The sequence below is a fragment of the Macrotis lagotis genome, chromosome 2 (assembly GCF_037893015.1).
Source record: "Macrotis lagotis isolate mMagLag1 chromosome 2, bilby.v1.9.chrom.fasta, whole genome shotgun sequence".
In the NCBI taxonomy this organism is placed as follows: domain Eukaryota; kingdom Metazoa; phylum Chordata; class Mammalia; order Peramelemorphia; family Peramelidae; genus Macrotis; species Macrotis lagotis.
Window position 1 is genome coordinate 21810107 of NC_133659.1, and position 22469 is coordinate 21832575.

Genomic DNA, 22469 nt, shown 5'->3' on the forward strand with positions numbered 1-22469 from the left:
TAGCATCTGCTTCAGTCAACTTCATGGTTGTTGGAACAAATTCTTCTTGTCTGCTTATTTCAGAAGAAAAATTCTTGACATGCTTGGGCTAGAAATCCTGTAACTCGTCAATGGATTTGAGATATGTCAACAAGCATCAACCTAGCTTACCCCTGCTAAGATAGTTTTTACTGGGGTATCACTTCTAGGTAAGGCAGAGGTTGTTCAAAGAGAACTAAAACTCCTTATGTGAGGACTCACCAAGTCCTTTGCAAAGCTGTTCATCCACCTTTGCAGGGATACCAACTCTCATCTGTGGCTCCCAGAAGGTGTCAATGTATCTGTCCTCTATATCAACATCAGCTTACCTTCTTATTGCATATGCTGCATCTGGGATTCTTATTCATTTATAAATTAAACTAGATGGACACTGGGAGTATTTTCAACTCTAAAATTAGATAATGTTGATTTATTTTTCAGGGAACAGTCTCAGAATTAGCTAAATCTGGACATGAAAGCAAAGCATAAAAGGAAAGGATTTTTTAAAAAAAATCCATGTTGGAGGAAACAGCAAAAGAAAAATCAAAGATGAGCTAATACCACTGCTCGAGGTGGATGAAAGGATACTCACTGGCCAGAGAGGGAAGGCAGAGCTGCTCAATTTTTCTTTTGCTTTGATTTTTCTATTGCCAAGGACAGTCATCTTTGGATTGGAAAGATTAAGGGGGGAAATGGCTAAAAAGAAGTATTCATTCAAGATAATTAAAAAGATAGAAGGAAATTCCCTCATTAAAGTTACCTGCTCAACATGAATAACTCATCTGGGCAAAATCAGTTCTAACGTTAAGAACTGAAGGAACTGGTGGATATGATTGCTGAACAATTGTTAGGGATCTTTGAAAGATCATGCAGAATGGGAAAGTTGCTACAAGAGTAGAAAAGAAAGGAGATTTTTTTTTCTCTTTTGAAAAAAGATTTAGAAAAGGAAGGGACAAAGAAAGCAATTCTTATTCTACCATCTATAAATCAGTGAGCTTAACTTCTCTTACTGGCAAAATTCTAACATATGTAATATTAATGGTAGCAAACAAATAAATGCTCTGGAAGGTGTAAATGGGTGACTCTCATCACTGCCTTCTCTTCGCTATCTAATTTGCCTCACAATATGATATCCTTTCAGGTTCTGGGGGTCTACTTCTCTGTTGTTTTTCTGTCATTTATAGCAAAGTTAGAACAATTACAGTAACTTAAAGCCACCAGTAAGGAAAGTTCCTAGCATTTGGACAGAGATTTGACTGTCTACCACAATTAAATTTTACATTCATTCATCCCTAATTAAATGCTGCTTTCTTTGTAGCTTAAGTAAAATTCAGATAAGCAGAAATATTAATATAAATAAGGAGACAGAGTATGTTACTGAGAAGGAAGGTTGGGAAAAAATCAAACATTTTTTCCTTTTTTTTAACTTTCCTCAGTCCTTGCAAAAGCTGATGCAACTGGTAGCAACTTTTATCTCCTCTAAACTTTCTTAGGAATCTATGTCCCTTCATCTCTCCTTTCTCTGCTGCAATGTTACCCTTCTCTTTCTCCTTTTATTTGTTGCCCTATGCCATTGAATTCTGAACTCAACTCATTTTGTCCCTTGTGGAGTTGGAGAGGGTGATCCCATTGCTGCTGTTGCTAAGGTACTGAAGTCTCCCTTCTTCCTTTAAATCTGCCTCTCAAACTCCATCTGTGGACATATGTGTGTATCTTTATGAATTTCAGGGTATATGTATATATGGACATGCATACACACACACACACACACATGAATATTTCCATATTAACCTGTATGTTTGTTCCTGGTCTTCTGGCTGTTTCTCACAGAAGACACTTTGTATGTTTTCTTTGGGTATCCCCAATGCTATTCTTCTTCACCTAATTCTCCTGTCCCTTAATGCTAGCATTTTCTCTTTATGTATTTTCTCCAACTAGAAAGATCTGCAACATGTCCTATAGGTTTTTCATTTACACATAGTTGTTTCATATTGTCTTCCCCATTAGAATATGAGCCCCTTGAAAGCAAGGATCATGTTTTTCTCTCTATGCATTGTGTTTTTTCCTCTCTATGCACCAATAGTAAGTTTTATAATGTTTGTTGACTTGACTCAAAGGGATACTTCCTGAGTAATTCAAAGAAGTGAACATCACAAAGAGAAAGAATGACTCCCTTGAGAATGGAAGTCTTGATTTTCTTTATGGCCATATTTTGAAGCTGGCAGATATGAGGAATGCTTCAGATGTTGTCTCACTAGATTCTAACAAAGCATTTGAAAATGTATCTCATACTATTATTGGGAAAAATATGAAAACGTGTATTTGATCAGTGGTTTTTAATATAAAAACTTTGGTGTGACCCCAAGGCATATGTGATCAGTCAATGAGTAGGTATAAAGAAGGATGGTATCCTATCCTCCCCAAATTGCTGGACAATCTCCAACCCAAGTTCACTATCTTTATTTATCAACACTCCCCCTTCTCCCCTTCTCTCTGATATGTAAGCATACAACTTTTCAGCTTCTAATTAGAAATTAGAAACAAATCTAACTCCTACTCATCAAAAATGACACAGATGCCTTTCAGACTCCCATTCAAGCTACACCCCTCCCTGTAATTTTATGGCTCAGTCAGGTGTCTCTTTGAAATCATGTTCTGCATTTGTAATAAATGACCAGTATGTGAGAGTCCTACCATTCTTTTGCCCTTTTAATTTTTGGTATAACTGAGTTGCCTAGCATGAACAAACATGGATGATTTAAGATCTAGGTCTCAGATTTCATTACGTTACCATCTCCCTCTGTCAATCCACTCATTTTCAAAATTTTCTAACTGTTGTTGAAGATATTTTGCTGATCATCCAAGTCTTCACTATCTCTGTGGCATCATGGACTCTTCATTTTCCCTTCACCCCAAATCGATATATTCAATCAGTGATTATTTCTTGCTCCTGCCCATACAACATGTATTCCATCTGCCCCCTTTTCTCCACTCACTCAGTTACCAACTTCATTGAGGACTCATCATCACTTACTTGGATTCTTGCAATAATCCCCTAATTGACCTTAATTGAAGTCTCTCCCTATTCCTATTTATCTTCCTCTTAGCTGCCAATGTGATTTTCCTAAAGTAAGTCAGACATTCCCTTACTTAATAAATTCCAGTGACTACCTGATGACTTGAGGATCAAAGAGTATTTCATCTTCAGTGTATCCTTTTTAATATCTCTTTTTGTTTTATTATGCATATACCTCTCTATAGTATGTGCCAGCAATTCAGAAATAAGCAAATATACATATATATTGTAGGCGTCGCATCTCATTTTTTTTAGTACTAGAGATAACTGAACAAAAATGTTATTTAGTGACAAATGGACTAGGGAATAATATCATTAGGTGGATCTGAACTGATTGAATAGTTTGACCCAAATATAATCATTGTTTTCATGTCAATCTGGAAAGAGCATTCCTCTCCATGAATTTATCTTTGGTCCTATGTGTCCAATATCTACAAGTAACCTGAATAAAAAATAGAGATGGCTCATTGAATCAACTTTTCAGGCTATGCAAAACCACTGGTCACAGCTCACTTAATGAATGACATCCAAATGAGATCTCAAAAGGCTAGAACTTCAGCCTAAATCTAATAAGATGACATTTAACAAGGATAAATATTAAGTCATAAACTTGGGTTTGAAAAAATCCATTTCAAGAGCCAAAGATGGGAGGCCATGGCTAGAAAAAAGATATTGTCTAAATAATTTGAAGGGTTTTAGCGAGCTGCAGGCTCACTTTGTGTCGACAGTATGATATGGGAGCCACAAAAGTTAATCCTGTCTTTGGTCGAATAAATAGAAGCATGGTATCTGGGACTGATTTGAAGAGATCCTGAGAAGGGAAACTTATTACACCACTAAGTAGTCCATTCTATTTTCCTCTAGCCCAATATTACTCTTCCACAAGGTAGTCTTTCAGGTATTTGAAGATAGCTTCCATGAAGTCTTTGGTCTGATCCCAAGGAATTTGTGATCAATGAATCAGTAGGTACAAAGAAGGATTTCTCCAACCCACATTCAATATCCCTATTTATCAATACTCTCTCCTTTCCCCCCACTTCTCTCTCATATTTTCCTAAAACCTGATGGAACATTGCTCAAAAATAATGGTTTATTGTTTATATTCATTATTGAAGAAATTGACAATTTTTAAAAAAATCATCAAAATTCATGACCTCTCTGGGATTTAAACATGAAAGTGTGGAAAGTTCAATTCCCATTCCATAGATTTCCCCATTGTCTAATTTGTTCCCCCAAACTCACTCTTTTGGCTAAATAACTTGTGCTTCTTAATTGCCCTTTAGATGCCATGATCTCCAGAACCTTGGGAATACCTCCTTCCCTTCTCTGATCAATGTAGATATGACTTATTTCATTCCTGAAAAATGACATCCAGAACCAAGGATGATTAACCAAATGTGATGTGAAAATGGCAGATGGCATGGGAATTATCATCTCAGTTCAAAAATGTGTTATTCCTTGACTAATATGAGCCCAGGTATTGTTTTTGGAAAAATAGATATTTTGTACCTTAATTTATAATAAAAAAGAAATTCAAAGCAGAGATGTTTATCTCTTTTCTACCTACCTCACAAAGCTTCCAAAGACAGAATCTTTGTAAATATTAAATATGTAAGTATGGAATATTATTTAAATAATAATTTTTTTCCTAATTCAGGTTTATGTTATGCTATAGGGAAGGTATGGATTGGAGATTGAACCCCCTCCCCAGACTTTCCAGGTTAAATCTTAGAGAAAGATCATGAATTTTGATGATTTTTTAAATTGTCATTTTCTTCAGTAATGAATTTGAACAATAAACCATCATTTTAAGCAATAGGGGATAATTCTAATGAAAATGAATGCTTTTGGGTGGCACCATTGATGATCCTTTAGAATCACTGAAATCACAAGATTGGACAGTCCCCTAGTACAGCCCTGCCTATAACTAGAATCTCCTTCCCTATGATTGCACTGTGTAATCATGAGAAGGAAGGCTTAGGCAGATTCCAGGATCTTCCAGGCTAAAAGAATAGAGTCAGGGACAGTGTGAAAATCTCAGAGAGCACCTGTTCTAAGATAAGAGCTTGGGCCTAGATGTCAAGAGTCCTCAGTTTGACTGGCAACCCCCAATTTCCTGGATGACTTTTAACAAAAGTATTTTATCTCTCTCATCCTTAACTGTTCCCTTGGAAAATGATGGGGTTTATAAAGAAAATACCTTTCCCAGGTCCTTCTAGCTCTGCCTGTCTGTATTCTGAAATCTCTCCCAATTCTATAATTCCTGGTTCTAAGATATTTACAGGCCTGATATTCCCTGTTCTAAGATTCCTTTGAATTCTTTATACAATCTCTCTTTTTGTTATTATATGATTTCTATGACAGTTAAGGTGGGAGCTTCTCCAATATTCTTCTTCTGATAAAACCTTTAAAAGGGGGGGAAAGCCCACCCCTTAATACCAGACCCCTTGCTGATTCCTATAGATTAAAAAAAAAAGGAAACTGTCATTCAAAATATTGAGGACGTGTTCTACTGTCACTGAAGTCTACAGCTGCCTAACATGAATCAAGACCCTTCCCTTGGCTTCTGTTCTGCACTTTCCCTCTGTATTTTAGGGGAAATGCTTTGTGTAAAAGATGCATTAAAAGAAAAGAGTCTCTCATGCATCCTCGGGGACAAAACCACGGAGGATCTGATGCTAGCCCAAGGACAAAACATTTCCCCAGAGCCAAGGGATGCTTTTTGCTTTCAATATTTCTATGCCTAGGCCCAGCCTTTGAGGAATCAAAGGTAAAGCCAAACTGGGAAGTGGGGGCAGCAGCAAAGCAGGCTGGGGGAGTGAAGAGGGCAATGCACAAGGACATTGAAAACATCCACTATTCCTATGGAAGGTTTGGGGAAAGGTCATTAAATGCAACAAATATTATTATAGCCAGTCAACTGTGGAGGTGGGGGCAGGGAATTGGTTCTTTTTTTCCCCAGAGAAAGGAGAAACAGAGACAGAGAGAGAGAGATAGAAAGACAGAGACACATAGACAGAGAAGAGGTAGAAAGAATAGAGACAGAGACACAGTGAAAAAAGGCAGAAATAAAGGCAAAAGACACAAAAACTGGGACTGAGGCCAGAGAACATTATGGGGGGGGGGGGGGGACAGAAACAAGTAGACAGAGAAAAATGAACAAGCAAGTTAGAAAAAGGGAGGAGAGTCAAAAACACAGAGAGTCATTGAAACAGAGGGAAGAAACAAAGAGAGACAAGAAGAAGACAAACAGTGATACAGAAAACCTTTAAAAGAAGAAAAGGAAAGGGGGGAGGTAAGGAGGGAGACACATAGGAAGGCAGGAAGCAGGAAAGAAAAAGGAAAGGAAGAAGCAAAGAAAAGGAAGGGAAAAAAGGAAAATGAAAAGGGGAAAAATGCAGGAAGAAAGGAAAAAGGAAAGAAGAAAAAGGAAATGGGAAAAGGAAAGGGGGGAAAAGGAAGGGAGAAAGAAAAGAAGGAGGAAAGGGAAGAGGAAAAGGAAGGAAGGAAATGAAGAGTCAGGAAGAAGAGGAAGGACAAAAATCTTAAAAGAGAAGCATAGAAGGGAATAAAAGAGACAAGGAGGGGAATGCCAGAGACAAAGTCATTGAACGGGGGGAGATACAGAGAGATAGAGATGATGAGACCAACAGGGAAAAGAGAGCCAGATGGAGTGGGAAAGGAGAAACGAAAGGAGCGACAGAAGAGTCTGCTGAAGCTCTATTTATCAAAAGGAAGAAGGTGGATGTGTTTTGTTCTTTGCAGGTTAATATGCAAATGACATTCTGATTTATTAACGGTCTCAAGCAGATGAGGTGATGATTAGCACATTTCCATATTTATAGGAAAGCAGCACGAAATTTCCGGATTTATAGAAAATCAGCTCTTCCCAAACAGCAAATTGGCCCATTATCGACACAGGGTTTTCTATTAACAGAGGACTGAGGTAATTATCCCAGGGACAATTTGTTATTTAGCTCCTTTTAAATATTAACCAAATTGGAGGCCCAGTTGGATCTGTAGTGTCTGACTGTGCAGAGTAGAGGCAAAATCTGAAAAGAGAAGGGGTTCATCCTCTGTCCCCAGATCCAGGGACTCACCCAGTGACTCTGCAGAAGTCCCCCTTGGTGGTGGTGGGGGTGGTGGTGGGGAGAACGGCGCTGAAAGCCCCATCATTGGACTTGTCTTATCTTCTGGACTATTCCAGTATTCACTAAGTACCTGCTATACCCCTGCACTGGACTAGATGGTTGGGAGATTAGGAAATGGATAGGAATCACAGAAGGATTCTAGATTGGCATTCTCTGTTCTTAGAGTAGAAAAAAATACTGTACTTGGAATCAGAGCCTTGCATTTGAGTCTCAGCTCTGATCTCCCTACCCTTAGTCACTTCCTTTCTGGTAACTGAAACAAATTTATAAAAGTAAGAATCATTGCTCAGTTGATAAATGGTATGAACAGGCACTTTTCAGAAGAAGAAGTCAAAGCTATCAATAATCACATGGAAAAATCACATAAAAGTAAATCATTTTTTCCTAAAGAAATTAAACTGAAACAATTCTAAGATATCACCTCACACTTCTCAGGTTGGATGATGACAAAAAAAAGGTACCTGACAAATCCTGGAGGGAATGTGGAAAATAAGAACATTAATACATTTTTATTTACTTATTTTTTTTATTTTTAAGGCAATGGGGTTAAGTGACTTGCCTAAGGTCACACAGCTAGGTAATTTTTAAGTGTCTGAGGCCGGATTTGAACTCAAATACTCCTAACTCCAGGGTCAGTGCTCTATCCACTGCACCACTTAGTTGTCCCACATTAATGCATTTTTGATGGAAGTATAAACTGGTCCAATCATTCAAGAGAATAATTTGGATTAATGTCCAAAGGGCTATTAAAATGTGAATAACCTTTACCCAACAATATATTAGATCTGTGTCCCAAAAAGAACAAAGAAAAGGGAAAAGTACTCACATGTATACAAATATTCAAATTGGTTATTTTTTGTTTTGGCAAAGAACTGGAAATTTGGGGAGATGTCCATCAATTAGTAAATTGCTGAACAAATTGTGGTACATGATTGTCATTGGATACTATTGTGCTGTGAGAAATGATGGAGGGTGGTAGAAAATCAAGGAAGATTTCTATGAACTGATGCAAAGTTAAGTGAGCAAAACCAGAAGAATATTGTATACAGTAACAGTAATATTGTAAAATGATCAACTGTGAATGATGGGTATCTAATCAATACTATGATTTAAGACAATTTCAAAAGAACTATGATGAAAAATACTTTTCACCTCCAGAGAGATAACTGATGGACTGAGTGCAGATTTAAGTATATGTTTTCACTTTATTTTTCTCCATTTCATTGTTTGCAACATAGTTAATGTGGAAATGGTGATTTCACATGTAGAAATGCTTGTCTTATCAATGGAAGAAGGGTAAAGCTCTGGAGAGGGGGAGAGAATTTGGAACTCAAGGTTGTTTTTTTATAAAGAATATCATAAATGAATAAATGAATACATAGATGAATACTGAAAAAGATAAATAAAAGAAAAAAGGATATTTAGATGAACAGAGGAGAGATTCTGTGGAAGGGAAACAACTCAGAGAAAGGAATACAATTAATCAGTCTCATTGGTAGAAGAAGGTCCTTCTCCAGGAGTTCCCTTTGCCAGTGAAGTTACAGGGTCACTCCCTATTCCCCTATGTGCCAGATAGAGAGGTAGTCACTTTAAATACAAGTCTATTAATCAACTAATTCCTACTCATAAGGAGTTTGCATTTCAGTGATTGAAGAAAAGACTTCAGATATTGAAGACAAATTCTAGTAAACAGAGATCATGAAAATGAATTGCGGGGGGGGGGAGGAATAAGTAAACAAATAGTGAGTGAGGGGAGGGCTCATTCATTCAACAAGTATTAATTATACATGTATCAGGCAGTATGCCAGGGACAGGGGATAGAAAGACTTATATAAAAGAATCCCTTCCTCAAAGAGATTATATTATGTTCGAGGTTTAAAACAGTAGGGAAAGAAAAGGAAATATAATTTGAGAAGGAGGAAAACACGGTGCCCTAGGAGTATGGGAAATAGCTTATCTGAAGAGGAGGCACTTATGTTGAGCCTTGAAATAACCAAGGGACTCCAGAAAATTGAGATGAGTGGGTTTACTTCGTGAATTCTGGAAAAGAGCCCATGAAAAACTAGAGAGATGAGAATGGCAAGCAGCATGGTCTGATTGAGCCAGCGAGTGCATGAAAGAAGGTAATAACAATAATCACAACTGACATTTTCCCATCACTTTATGGTGTTCAAAGTACCTCATAAATATTATTAAAATTTTAAAATTACACCGACTTTTGGGATACCGTCTATTATCAAATAAGATCCTTACAACTCTGAGCTGTTGGACAATTGTTTTTCAGTCATAAAGTTTTCTTGGCAGTAATACTACAGAGGTTTGCCATTTCCTTATCCATCTCATTTACAGATGAAATAATTGAGGTAAGCAGGGTTAAGTGACTTGCCCAAGGTCACACAGATAGTTAGTATTGAGGCTAGATTTGAACTCAGGTCTTCCTGATTCCCAGTCCATTGCTCTATTCACTGAGTCACCTAAATAATGAAAAATATCAGAAAAGGGAGGATGGAGTCTGACTCAGTTTTAAATTTATGCTAAGGAGTTTCTAATTTATCCTAGTGCTTATAAGGAACCCCTGAAGAATCTAAAGCATATCACAATCAGTCCTGTGCTTTAGAAAGCCTCATTTTGGCAGCTGTATGAAGGACTGATGAGATGGGAGAAGTCAGCAACAAGGAGAAGAGCTAAGGGACTCCTCAATAGAGCAGGTGAGAGAAGACAAACTGAAGCAGGGTCATTGTATGATTGGCGAGAGGGGGACACATGTGGCTACTGTGTGGGGATCCAAAATTAAGTCTAAATTTCAGTGTTTCTCCAAAATGTAAAGCCTATCCTTAGCTTCAAGGGGTGTGTCATACACTTCATGCATTTGCATGTTGGAATTTTCCCCTTGGTTTTAATAAGTAAAATCCAAAAACCCTACTATATTCACACATAATCGTCATACTCTCCATGGGCCCTACTTCCTGGATTACTCACTTTTTGCTTTCATGACTTCTTTGTTGATGACTAAAATAAATTCTGCAATGCCTCCCATGACTCCAGAGGTGATGTAATGGGTGCCATAGTCATTGATAAATTTGGCATACATGCCATAATCATACTGGTCAGGGAGTTCCATGATGGCTTGAAGTATATCTTCATCCAGGACAATGTCATCTCTCCTCATCCTGAAATGAGCAGTCTGAGCTTTTGAGGAGATTCGAATGAAGCTATATTGCTACCAACAAAGAGAGAGGAGGAAGAAAGAGATAAATTGGGATGTTTCGCATGGTAGCATATTACCTGAGTTTACTCAATGAACATTGACTGAACACCTACTGTGTCCATCAAACTATTACGGGTGCTGGGGGTGAGGAGAGAAAAAATACAAGAAGTGGAAAGGCAGTGGGGTACAATGGAGTCAGGAAACATTTTTTAAGGTTTTTTTTTGCAAGGCAAATGGGGTTAAATGGCTTGCCCAAGGCCACACAGCTAGGTAATTATTAAGTGTCTGAGACTGGATTTGAACTCAGGTCCTCCTGACTCCAGGGCCGGTGCTGTATCCACAACACCACCTAGCCACCCCCCCAGGAAACTTTTGATTAAGTTCTATGTGACCTTGGGTAAGTCATTTAACCTCCATGAGACTCAGTTTCCTCATCTATATAAAGGGGCAGTAGGAGTAGATGCTATCTTAGAGTTTCTTCCAGCTCTAAGATCTGTGACTTTGTGAAAGTATTATAACAGGTCTTTAAACTCCTACTCCACTCCACACAATGATACTTTGGAGTGGCAAATGGCATAGTTTTTGAGTCATAATGGATAGAGCACTGGACCTGGAATGAGGAAGACCTGACTTCAAATCCTGCCTCAGACATTTTCTATGTGACCTTGAACAAAGCTAACCTTCTGGACTTCAGTTTCCTTATGTAAAATGGCCATAGTCATAGTACATACCTCTCAGGTTCTTCTGAGAATTAAAAGAGATAATATTTGAGAATAAAAAGATAATATTCACAAACCTTAAAATGCTAATAAATGTGATTTATTTGAGTAAAAGATCCTGGTATTATGTGTTTAACTCTTCTATTTATGAATTTCTAGTTCTTTCCTTTCACTTCAATAACTGTGGTTATTTCCAATATAATAGGTATTAAATTGTAAGCTTCTAACCCTCATCACCTCACCCCTGGACCATTGTAATAGCCTCTTAATTGGTTTCCCTACCTGAAGTCTCTCCCATCTCCAGTTTATTTTGCCATCTGCTGCCAAAGGGATTTTTCTTAAGCACAGATCTCACCATGTCATCCCCTATTCAGTACATTCCACTGGCTGTTTATCACCACCAGGTTCAAATATAAACTTCTCTCTGGTGAATCTAGATCTATTTGTAACTGATTCTTTCCTTTATTTCCAGCCTCATCTTATTTCATGTGCTCTCCATGGTACCAGAAATACCAGAGGCTTCTTGCTATTCCTCAGTCTTCTACCTCCTTGCCTTCTCACTGGCTCTCACCACACTTGGGGACGGCATGCCTTCCTTAGCTTTCCAAGTATTCTCCAAAGTTCAGCCCAATTTTAAGCTCCTTTCATGATTCTTTCCAATTCCCTCCAGCTACTAGTGCCAATCTCCCCATTTCATTGTAGTAACTTTGTATATACCCAGACATATGCAGATTTTTTTCTCTTGGTGAGTTTGTAAGCTTTCTGAGGGCAAGGAATATTTCATCTTTGTCTTCATTTCCAAGAGGCCAGCACAGTACCTGGCACATTATAGTTTCTTAATAAGTAATAAGTGATCAATGGGTTGTGATACAATAGAAAAAATACTCTTTGGAGCCAAAAGAGATAGGTTCAAGTCCTACCCTGAATGATTAGTAACTAGATGACCATGGGCAAATGACTCAACCCGCCAAGGTCTCAATCTCCTCATCTTCTGACCAACTGAGCTAAGCTCAGAAAGGCTCATCACCAGGTTGACTAATTTGGCCACAAGCCTCTTGAGGTCCATCTAAAGAGAGTTCTGGGAGGTTTGCTGTCTAGGTCAGTGAAAGGAATGCCCTGAACATCAAAATTTAGATATCCTTAAAGTTCTTAAAACTTTTACACCCTCAGAAGTGCTCTAGGATTCCCCACTTTCTACCTTCCCTCCCAAAGAACCTTGGAATGGTTGCCAAGTGACTTCAACCCCATACAGGCTAAGCATCCAAGGTGCTTCTTCCTCATCCACTCCCTTTTCCATTTTAAAGCCATATCTGCCATGGAGAGTTTCCAGAAAAGGTTCCCCATGATTCCCCAAGATGATCTTCCCATTCAAATAGGCCTGACCCAGTATTCCTGCTTCATACTTTCCTCTTCTGGATCATGAAGGGTTTGGATCAAGTTTCCTAACATCCCTTCTGGCTCTGATTATCTAGATGCCTCTCCAGGGTGCTGACTCTCCTTAGATCACATTACTAAAAATCAATATGGGTGTTTCAAAAACAGAAGACCCTCCTTTCTCATTTGACCCTGTCACTAAACATTTTAAACCAAATCTGTGTTTTCATGGTATAAGGAACTTCTAATCTGGACATTCCTCCGACCAATAAAGATTGGCACCTACTCTACAACTTTGCATATTAAAAACAAAGTGAGTTTCCATGACTTGTCCATAGTCACATAGCCAGTATTTGAGGACTAGAACTTTAATACTGACCTTCCTGATTAGGGAAGTAGCTCTCTCTTCATTTGTACTAAACCATGGATATATATGTATGTATGTAAGTGTGTACATGTATGTTTCTATCCACATGTTGCATATTTATATGTACACACATGCATATGAATTGTACATTAATTTGAGGAATATAACTGACCTTTTTGGTGCTTTAAGACTTGAAAATTACTTATGCATAAATTTCTACAAATGATGAATTTGGAAATGGTTTGAAGAAATTAGAGATGCTCAGATTTAAGAAAAGAAGATTTGGGTGAGATATCATAGTTATCTTCAGAGACCTAAGAGTTATGCTACTGAAAGGGGGTCATATTTATTCTGCTTAAACCACAAAGGGCAAAGCTGTGCGTGGAAAGTAGAATAAAGAAAATAAAGGTGGAGGGGTCAAAATGTCTCAATACTGAGGGCTGTCCAAAAGTCAAATGGGCTGAATTTGTAGAAACTTGAGTTTCCCATCACTGGAGATCTTTAGGCACAAACTGTATGGACACTTATCGGGAATGTTACAGAAGGCCATTTTTACTCAGGAATGTTTAGATTAGAGATAATCTGAGTTCCTTAATGATTAAGACTCTTTTACTCTGTTAAAACTTTTCATGATAGATCTAAAATGTATATTAGAACATAAAACTTAGAACATTGAAATAGAAAGAATTTAAAGAGAATCTGATCCCATTACCTCACTTCAAAAAAAAAGGAAACAGAAATTCAGAAAAGGTAAAAGATTTATCCGAGTCCCACAAAGCTACTTAGTTAGGGGACCATGGGACATCGTTGGCAAGATGCTAGATACTGTTAGGAGGGTCTGGGTTCAAATTCTGCATCTGACATTGACTAGTTACATGTTCAAGAACAAAGTACTTAGCCTCAGTTTCCTCATATGTAAAAAACTTGTAAAATACTTGCAGCATCTATCCTACAGAAATATTATGAGACTCAAATGAGAAAATTAGCTTATTGACAAACTTAAAGGCATTATCTACAGAAATAATAGTTATTTTCTGTAGAATCTAGAACCCCTGTCTTCCTACTCATAGTAGCATTTCCCCTGCCATTCAATGCTTGAGAAGAAAGAATAAAAAGAGGACAAAACAGAAGCAAACCGATTTTTTTTAAATGGAGGGGAAAGCAAGGTAAGTTTTCTCCTTTAGTAAAATGGCAGACAGCTATCATCTCCCCTAACAGAATGGAAGCTTCTTGCCTTTGAATGTCCAGTCCCCAGCAGAGTGATTGGCAGAGTAGGCATTCAATAAACACTTCTAGTTTGTGTTGCTGCTATATTTTACGTACTGTGTTAAGTGATGGGAATACAGCGGTGAAAATGAAACAATCTCTGCCTTCCAGATACACAGAGAAAGAGTATAAGTCAATAGATAATCTAAGACAGGATAATAGGATTTAGGTCATGGAGGGACTATAGCTCATCTGGTCCCCTCTCCTCATTTAAACCCCTGAGAGGGGAGGTGATTTTTCCATGATCACACAGGGAAGAAGGGTCAGAGTTAAGACTCAAACCCAGGTCTCTTAACTCTTGGTCCAATGCTCCTTCCAGTGACTGCCTTATCATTCCAAGCACTCATTAATTGACTTCATTCATCAGTGAACTAGGAAGGGATTGGGGACTGGGGAGGGGAGAAGGCATGAATTCTTATTCTTGTAACTCAATTATTCCCATCATGATGATTTGGAGTACAGAAGTGTAATAAGAAAAACAAACAGGATTACAGTTAATCAAACATTTCCAATTACATGAGCAAATTAAGGGACAATCACTACTGTAGGTTTTTTTAAATGCAATTAAGGTAATATGTGAATACAAGTCCCAAATGAAGGCTAGCAATGAAGAGACCATGACCTGACGGTCTGAAAACCGACCTTATCTGTATACTCAGTCACATTCTTCAGGGAATCTTTTCCAGATGACCAGGAGAATCCCACACCCAGGATTACAGAGTAGATGGGAATGCCAATGGAGACACTAGTAGAACTGAATTTGGCCTTATGGAGGCCCTTGGTTAGCTCTTCAATGCTACTGTAAAATTCTGAATGGAAATCATATTGGGCCAGGGTCTGAAAGAAAAGGAAAACAAACACTAGTGACAAGCAACACTCAAAGCATCCACTTGACGGTATTCAATTTGATTCAATTAGATTCAATTCAGTTCAGTACATGTATTAAGAACTTGTGATGTGCCAGGCCCTGAGCTTTGTTCTAAGATTCAGAGACAAAATAAAAGTTTCTACCCTCCAAGTGGCTTGTACTAATGGAAAACATGTGCACAGATAAGTATGAGGGGCAGCATAGAATAGGAAAAAGCATCAAATTTGGAGTCAGAGAGACCCAGATTCAAATTGCAACCCTTCTGGGTTATTAACTTATTAGCTGTGTGATCCTGGGATAGGCACAGTTCCTTTCTAAGCCTCAGTATCCTCATTTGTAAAACAAAGGGATTAGAGTAAATGTCTTCTAAGATCCCTTACCCATCTAAATCTATGTTTCTATGATCCCAAGTAAATGCAGAACAATTTGGTGGACACTAATGACTGGAGGTATCAGCAAAGACAGCCTTCACAAGCATAGAGGTGGGAGATGAGGTATAGCTCTATTTAGGTCAGTTTGACTGGAATTAGAGGACATGAAGAAAATGAATTTGCAATCAGCCAGGCCCATTTTACTCCCTACTCCCCCAGCCATCTTCTCAGCACTCTGCAGTCTCTTTTCTACATCTGATTTTCCGGTTCTCTAACCACGATCAAAACAAATCTGCCCCTTGTTCCTGGAAAGTATGTGACTCTAATCCCTATGGCCCGACTTATCATCCCTGTAAATTTCCCTGGTCACTATCCCCCTATGTATGAGGCTTCCATCTTCTAGAAAACTAAATGAGAGAAGGGACTGTTTTCTGGCTTTTTTAAAACCTCCAATTTCTATCACAATAATTGACCCAGAGTAAGACCTGAATCATCTGACTTCTATTCAAAGACCTTCAGTGTTAGAGAACTGGTGATCTCCTAAAGCTTGTTCAAACTTCTCAATATACTTCCATTTCATATATATGTATATATATATATATATATATATATATATATATATATATATATATATATGTATTAACATCTTTTAGAATGCCAGCTTTTTGAGGTCAAGATTTTTTTTTACTTCTCTTTGTATTTGTAGCCTCTACCCTAAAATCTAACAAAAAGAATAAAGTGCTTAATTCGTATTTTTTGCTATATTTGACAACCCATTCTTGTTTTAATTGATTTTAATTATAAGAATGTTTTCTTTCCTAAAGTCATATCTAAAGTTGCTTCTTTGAAACTCTCACCCCTAGGTGACAGCTACATCATCATCATCATCATCATCATCATCACCCTTGTCATTATTTCCCATCCTGCTTCCTTACCTCAAATTGGTATTTGATGAAGTTGTAAGGTCTACGGAAATACTTCTCATCATAATCAAGATTCTCACAAATAGCATCATATCTGAGGGACTTCCAGTTTTCATTGTAGACACGTTCACACCTGCCTCCAAAGTATGTAGGATCATACACATTCAACCTTTTTTCTTGGGTCAGAATGTTAAATCTATAAGGAGAAGGCATCATTCAGTATTTCAATCTGTATAGTCTGATGCTTCATATTTTTCCCCAAACAAAATACTGTCAGCATCCCAGTCAAAGGTCTAATCTTACATGAGACCTGAAAGGAACTGTTAGAGCTAGAAGGGACATTGACATGATCATTTAATATATGCAAAGAGTTTTCATACATTTTCTCATTTGATCCTAACAACTAGCCTTTGATGGAAGTATCATTATAACATTATATATATATATATGACATTATAATTATAATATAGAAAATGTTATATATAAATACAAATTTGATAACATTATATTTTAGAAAGGAAAAAATGGAGGGTCAGCAAGTAAGAGACAACTATGGATAAATTCAAAGTCAGGAAGGTCAGAGTTCAAATCTCTTTTAGACATTTGCCAGCTATGTGACCCCATACAGTTCACTTAATCTCCCAGTCTCAGTTTCTTAATTTTAAAAAGAGAGATAATAATAGATTCCATGTCAGTGTTGTGAAATTCAAAGATAGCATGTTTAAAGTGTTTTATATACTTTAAAGAGCTATGTCAATTCTTAATATAATTATATTTGTAATGTATATAATGTTTGTCCCAAGGCTAAATGCATTTTCTAAATGTGAGTTGTGACATCCTGAGGGTCATATAGCTTGGAAGGATCTAAAACAGAATCTGAATCCATATTTCTCTCACTCCAAGCTCAAGATTCTCTCCTTTTAGCCTGCATGACTTATTATAGGTTTAGATGATATAATCTTCAAAGTTCTTTTAAGTTCTAAATGTTAGGATTTCTTCCCACGTGTCTGACTGTTTGCCATTTTATAAAGATTTCCCTCTCATCTAATGCATGGGTTGAAGTTACAGAGATAATATCAGTAAAGCACCCTTATTACCTGGGATAATATATGTTTATAAATATATATTATTATTATTATGGAAATGCATGATTGTATTAGATCATGATGCCTGCTATGTGTATCATAGCTGCCCCATAGTCCACTTTTGCAGAACCTAAGCCCCTGTGTTTGAATCATGCATAATCTCTCCCTGTTCCCTCAACTGTAACATTCATTTGGCCACATTGATCAGCTTCTCCCCCCAGCACTAGTGGTGAGGACCCCTTTAACCCAAAGGCCCAGGGAAGAAAGCATACTTGACAACAGTCTAATATGTCGTAGTTAGGTTGCAAGCATTACTTACCCTTTGGCTGCCTCTTCTGATCCAGGGATGGGGTTGAATTCCAGGCAATCATTTTTAAGGATCCCAGCATCTTCACAGCCCTCCTCATCAGACCCGTCATTACAGTCTCTGTCTCCATTGCATAGAAGGCGGCGCTTGATGCAACGGCCTGAAAAATATGGGTCATGGGGTAGCCCCTTCTTTAGTAAAAGCCAACAAATGATTCCATGAGTACTCATCTATCTACTATGAGAGGAAAAAAGCAAGCATCTGGAAAGCCTGAAGACCTCTTAGTTGTCCTGGTTTCATAAGAACAATCATAGATAGAATTCAGATTTAAGATGCAGAATTGGCCAATGTATATGGTTATGAGAAAGGAAAGTATCATAGGAGAGACAAAGTTGGAAAGGGACATAGCTGTCTTTTGGCCACAAGCAAAGATCTTAACCTCTCTGATTCTGGACAATTAAAATTCATTTAGCAAGGCATAAGTGGGTTGCAAGTTGCATCAGGAGGATTTCCACACACCAGAAGTTATAGGTCCTCAGTGCTTGATGTTGTCTGTGACATTCACCCCATGCTGTGTATTTAGCGTGTGTGTGTGTGTGTGTGTGTGTGTGTGTGTGTGTGTGTGTTCTGCTAGGGATTAAAGAATCAAAAGGTAAATAGCACGGGGTAGCTGACCCCAAGAGCTAATAATCTAGTAAGGTGGGACTGATTATGGGGTTGGTGGTGATGGTGCAAATACATATCACTCAAATAAGAATCAAATAGAATAAGAACATACCAAGATAACACAGACAAAAGGTAAGTCAGAGATGCCAGTCCATCTCACTCACATAACACTGAGATGGATGCAATAGAAAGACACCGATAGAGCTCTATAAAATCTAAGGGAGAGAGTCCGACTTGTTGGGATGACCAGAAGTTTGGGATCTTAGAGCTAGAAAGGACCCCAGGGACCGTCTAGTTCAACTAAAGGGTGGTCAATAATTCTTTGTGAGATTTTTCTCACTTGTGGTTTTTGTTTGAACTTCAGTGAGAGAGAATCCATTGCCTCTTAATACAATTCACTTCAGCTTTCATTCATTAATTTTTTCATACAATAGGAATTTATTTGCTCAAGGCAATGGTAATACAAATGAAAATTTTGGACAGCTTTGATTGTTATGAATTTTTTGATTATATCAACCAAGAAAACTTCCACATTTCTGCTTTTCTTGGAAAAGGTTGTAGAAGAAATGATAAAATTATAAGTGAATCAGAATTGAGTTTGGCTTCCTTCAAAAAGTAGCTGTCAGGGGCTGCTAGGTGGTGTAGTGGATAGAGCACTGGCCCTGGAGTCAGGAGTACCTGAGTTCAAATCTGACCTCAGAAACTTAATTATTGCATAGCTGTGTGGTCTTGGGCAAGCCACTTAACCCCATTTGCCTTGCAAAATCCTAAAAAACAACAACAAAAAAATGTAGTTGTCAATATTTCCTTGTCAACCTTGTAAGAAGTCTCTAGTGAAGGACCTCAGGGATCTGTGCTGGGAGCAGTGTTTAACAATGACTTGTACAAGGCATGGGTATTATCTTGTTGAAATTTGCAGGTGATAAATAACTGGGATGGATAACTTGTACAGTGATGAATTCCAAAGGCTCTTGACAGAACAGGTCATTGTACCCAAAGTTATTATGATGAAACTCCATGGGAATAAATGTAAAGTTTTATACTTGGGTATAAACAATTATCATCACACATATCATACATTAAAGATGTGATTAGATAATAGCTCTTCTGTAATGGTTCCCGGTATCAGAACACAATTTGGATCAACATCATGATGTGACAGCAAAGTTAATGATCTTTTCCAAAGAGAATGAGATAAAAGTGCCACTGGACTCTACTGCCTTCTGACCTCATTTCGAGGATTGTGATAGTCCTGGGCACCACAGTTCAAAAAAGGCACTGAGAAGCTGGAAAGCAGAGAGAGAAAACTAGACAGGTGAAGGGTCTGGAGCCTTTAAGATATGAAAATGGAGATGCTTAGTCAGGAGAAAGAAAACACTAAAAGTCAGGGGAAAGAGAAGATCTGTGTTCAAGTTCTCCAAGGGCTATCCTATGAAAGACAGATTAATGTTACATCTTATTCTATTGTGACCCAGAAACAATGAGCTGGGAAGGCAGCGGGGAGTATTGAGGGCTTTCCAAAAAGCAAAACAACAGCAGCAAAATACTGATTTTGACTTGCTGTTTTTAAATCTCAAGAACTTAGTAAAATGTCTGGGTAAGTGTTTAACAAAAGCTTCATCTCTCTCTCTCTCTCTTTCTCTCTCTCTCTCTCTCTCTCTCTCTCAATACTCTTGTATTCAAACATATATGTAGATGTATAACAATATAAATATATTATATACATGGATGTGTGAGTGCACAGTATGTAGTGTACAATGCCATGCATATGTGTGTGCACATGCTATATACATGGGTATACATACCTATATGAACATATGCCACACACACAGACACACACACACACACACACACAAAGGCTGCACACTACCTGCTCAGCCCTCTTTGTGTCCTACTCACCTGATTCTTCACATTGGAAATCATGGCCACACTGGTTTTGCCTCATACAGGTTTCAGGACTGGTGCAAGCTGCCTCGTCCCAAAGGTCGCCACCACATATGTTGCCCCCAAACATGGATGGTTGAAGGAGATTTCTGTATCGATGCTAAAGTAGATTTTGAACCAGAACTTTCTCTGCATCTTTTCATCTTACAACAGGAATGAATCAGCTAGTATCTCAAAATAAGGTCTTGTGCTAGGATCTCCAGGTGATAAAAAATTGACTGCCCTGGGTAAATCTAGAGTCTAGTTGGGGGGGGGGGGGATTAGATTTTTAGTTAAACAAACTGGAGAAGCAAATACTCATAAATGAAAAACAAGTAAAATTTCTACAAGTTTTGTACCTATAAAGATAATTTTATTTATTTATCTATCTATCTATCTATGTATTTATTTATTTAGGTTTTTGCAAGGCAAATGGGGTTCAGTAACTTGTCCAAGGCCACACAGTTAGGCAATTATTAAGTGTCTGAGGCCAAATTTGAACCCAGGTACTGCTGACTCCAGAGCCAGTGCTCTGTCCACTGTGCCACCTAGCCACCCCTAAAGATAATTTTAATAACAAGGCAATATGGGACAGGGAAGAGAATACTAATCATGATATCAAAAAGAAGTGGATTTAATTTTGATACATTTTGATACTTCCCAGCTATGTGATTTGGGCATGTCACCCACCCTATGAACATCAGCTATCTTTATAGGATCAAGGTCAAGGACTGGATGGGACCTTGGGGTATTCTACTCTCACCACTTTATTTTATGGAGAAGGAACCTGAGGTCAAGGGAGAACAACAGACTTATTCAATGTCAAACAAAAGATAACTATCAGATGACAGATTTGAATCCAGGTCTTCTGACTCCAGAACCAGGACTCTTTCTGTTGGACTTTCCTACTGCTGAGTTTCTAAGGCTAGTATAGACTTGGTAGAGGGAGCTCCAGAACCCAATGTCCCCAAGAAATGATCATCATCTGGTACCTGAGCTCCCTGTGGCTTCAGAGGGGTCTCATCTTAGTCTTTGTATCCCAACCCCACCCCCAGCGATTAGCATAGAGCTCTATACAGAATGAAAGTTCAAAAAACATTTATGGAGTTGAAATGCAGGGTGACAGAAGATAAGCACCCAATGTTCAATTTGTAAACATTGGAGAAGCATACAGTACAAAGAATAACTGACTTCGAGTCTAACAACATCATATCTTAACTGTGTGACCTTGGATAAGTCCCCTGACTTCTCTGAGCATCTTTTTCCCTCTTTCAGGTTGAGGTGTAATGCCACATAGAAAATATTGATTCTCTCAACTTATCTAATAAGCATTTATTTAGTGCCTTGTCTGCACATAGTAAGTGTCTATGCATGTGATGAATGCTCTGTGAATGAATGAATGAACAGTACATATGGAGCTTTTTCACAATCCTCCATCATAAAAAATAAATATTTCCTGTGATGTGTTTTCAAATGTGTATCTGTATTAGATCTTTTTGATCATGTATATAAGTCCTTTGTTTTCAGGAAGTATTATGTAATGATATCTCATAGACTGATGTAAGTATAAATAGTATGTCTATTAATGCAACATCAAATAGTCAGATAGACCTAGGATCTCATTAATGTTGACTTTTATTCCAAGATGCCAAGTGAAAACCATCCATGGAATGTTGCACATTGATGATGATGATAATAATGACAGCTAGAAATAGCAATTTGTCCATATTACCTTCTTTTATCTTTACAACAACCCTGATGAGATTCTATCATCCCCATTTTATAGATGAGGAAACTGAGGCAGCAGGGGTGAAGTGACTTGCCTAGGATCATGCAGCTAATAAGTGTCTGAGGTTAGAGAAGAACTCAGGTCTTTCTGACTCCAGTCCATCGCTCTTAGACCACCTAGCTAGATCATAGATCATTTGAGTATCTGCATTGTCATATGTGTATATTTTCATCTGACCTTGTGGTTTCTTTGATGTAGGAAGCTCTCAGATGAGGAAACTCTCTCCATTAATGCATGGTAGCAGCTGTTCTACAACTTAGCCTCTTACCATGATCACAAAACCAGTATAAGAGTTGGAACTAATTCAGACTGTCTTGATTCCAAGGTCATTTCTCTTTCCCTTATACCATACTGCCTT

At 38.0% G+C, this 22469-nt stretch overlaps 1 protein-coding gene across 1 annotated transcript in view; it reads right to left on the minus strand.

Moving 5' to 3' along the window:
• The window catches only part of C8A (complement C8 alpha chain), an 85355-nt gene that overhangs the window by 43107 nt on the left and 19779 nt on the right, over window positions 1-22469 (minus strand). Inside the window, exons 3-7 of the mRNA XM_074221338.1 lie at window positions 20299-20443; window positions 17746-17893; window positions 16354-16537; window positions 14822-15016; window positions 10225-10465 (exon numbers count right to left, since the gene is read on the minus strand). Of these exons, the coding sequence (XP_074077439.1) occupies window positions 10225-10465; window positions 14822-15016; window positions 16354-16537; window positions 17746-17893; window positions 20299-20443 (913 nt within the window). The remainder of the gene's footprint in view (window positions 1-10224; window positions 10466-14821; window positions 15017-16353; window positions 16538-17745; window positions 17894-20298; window positions 20444-22469) is intronic.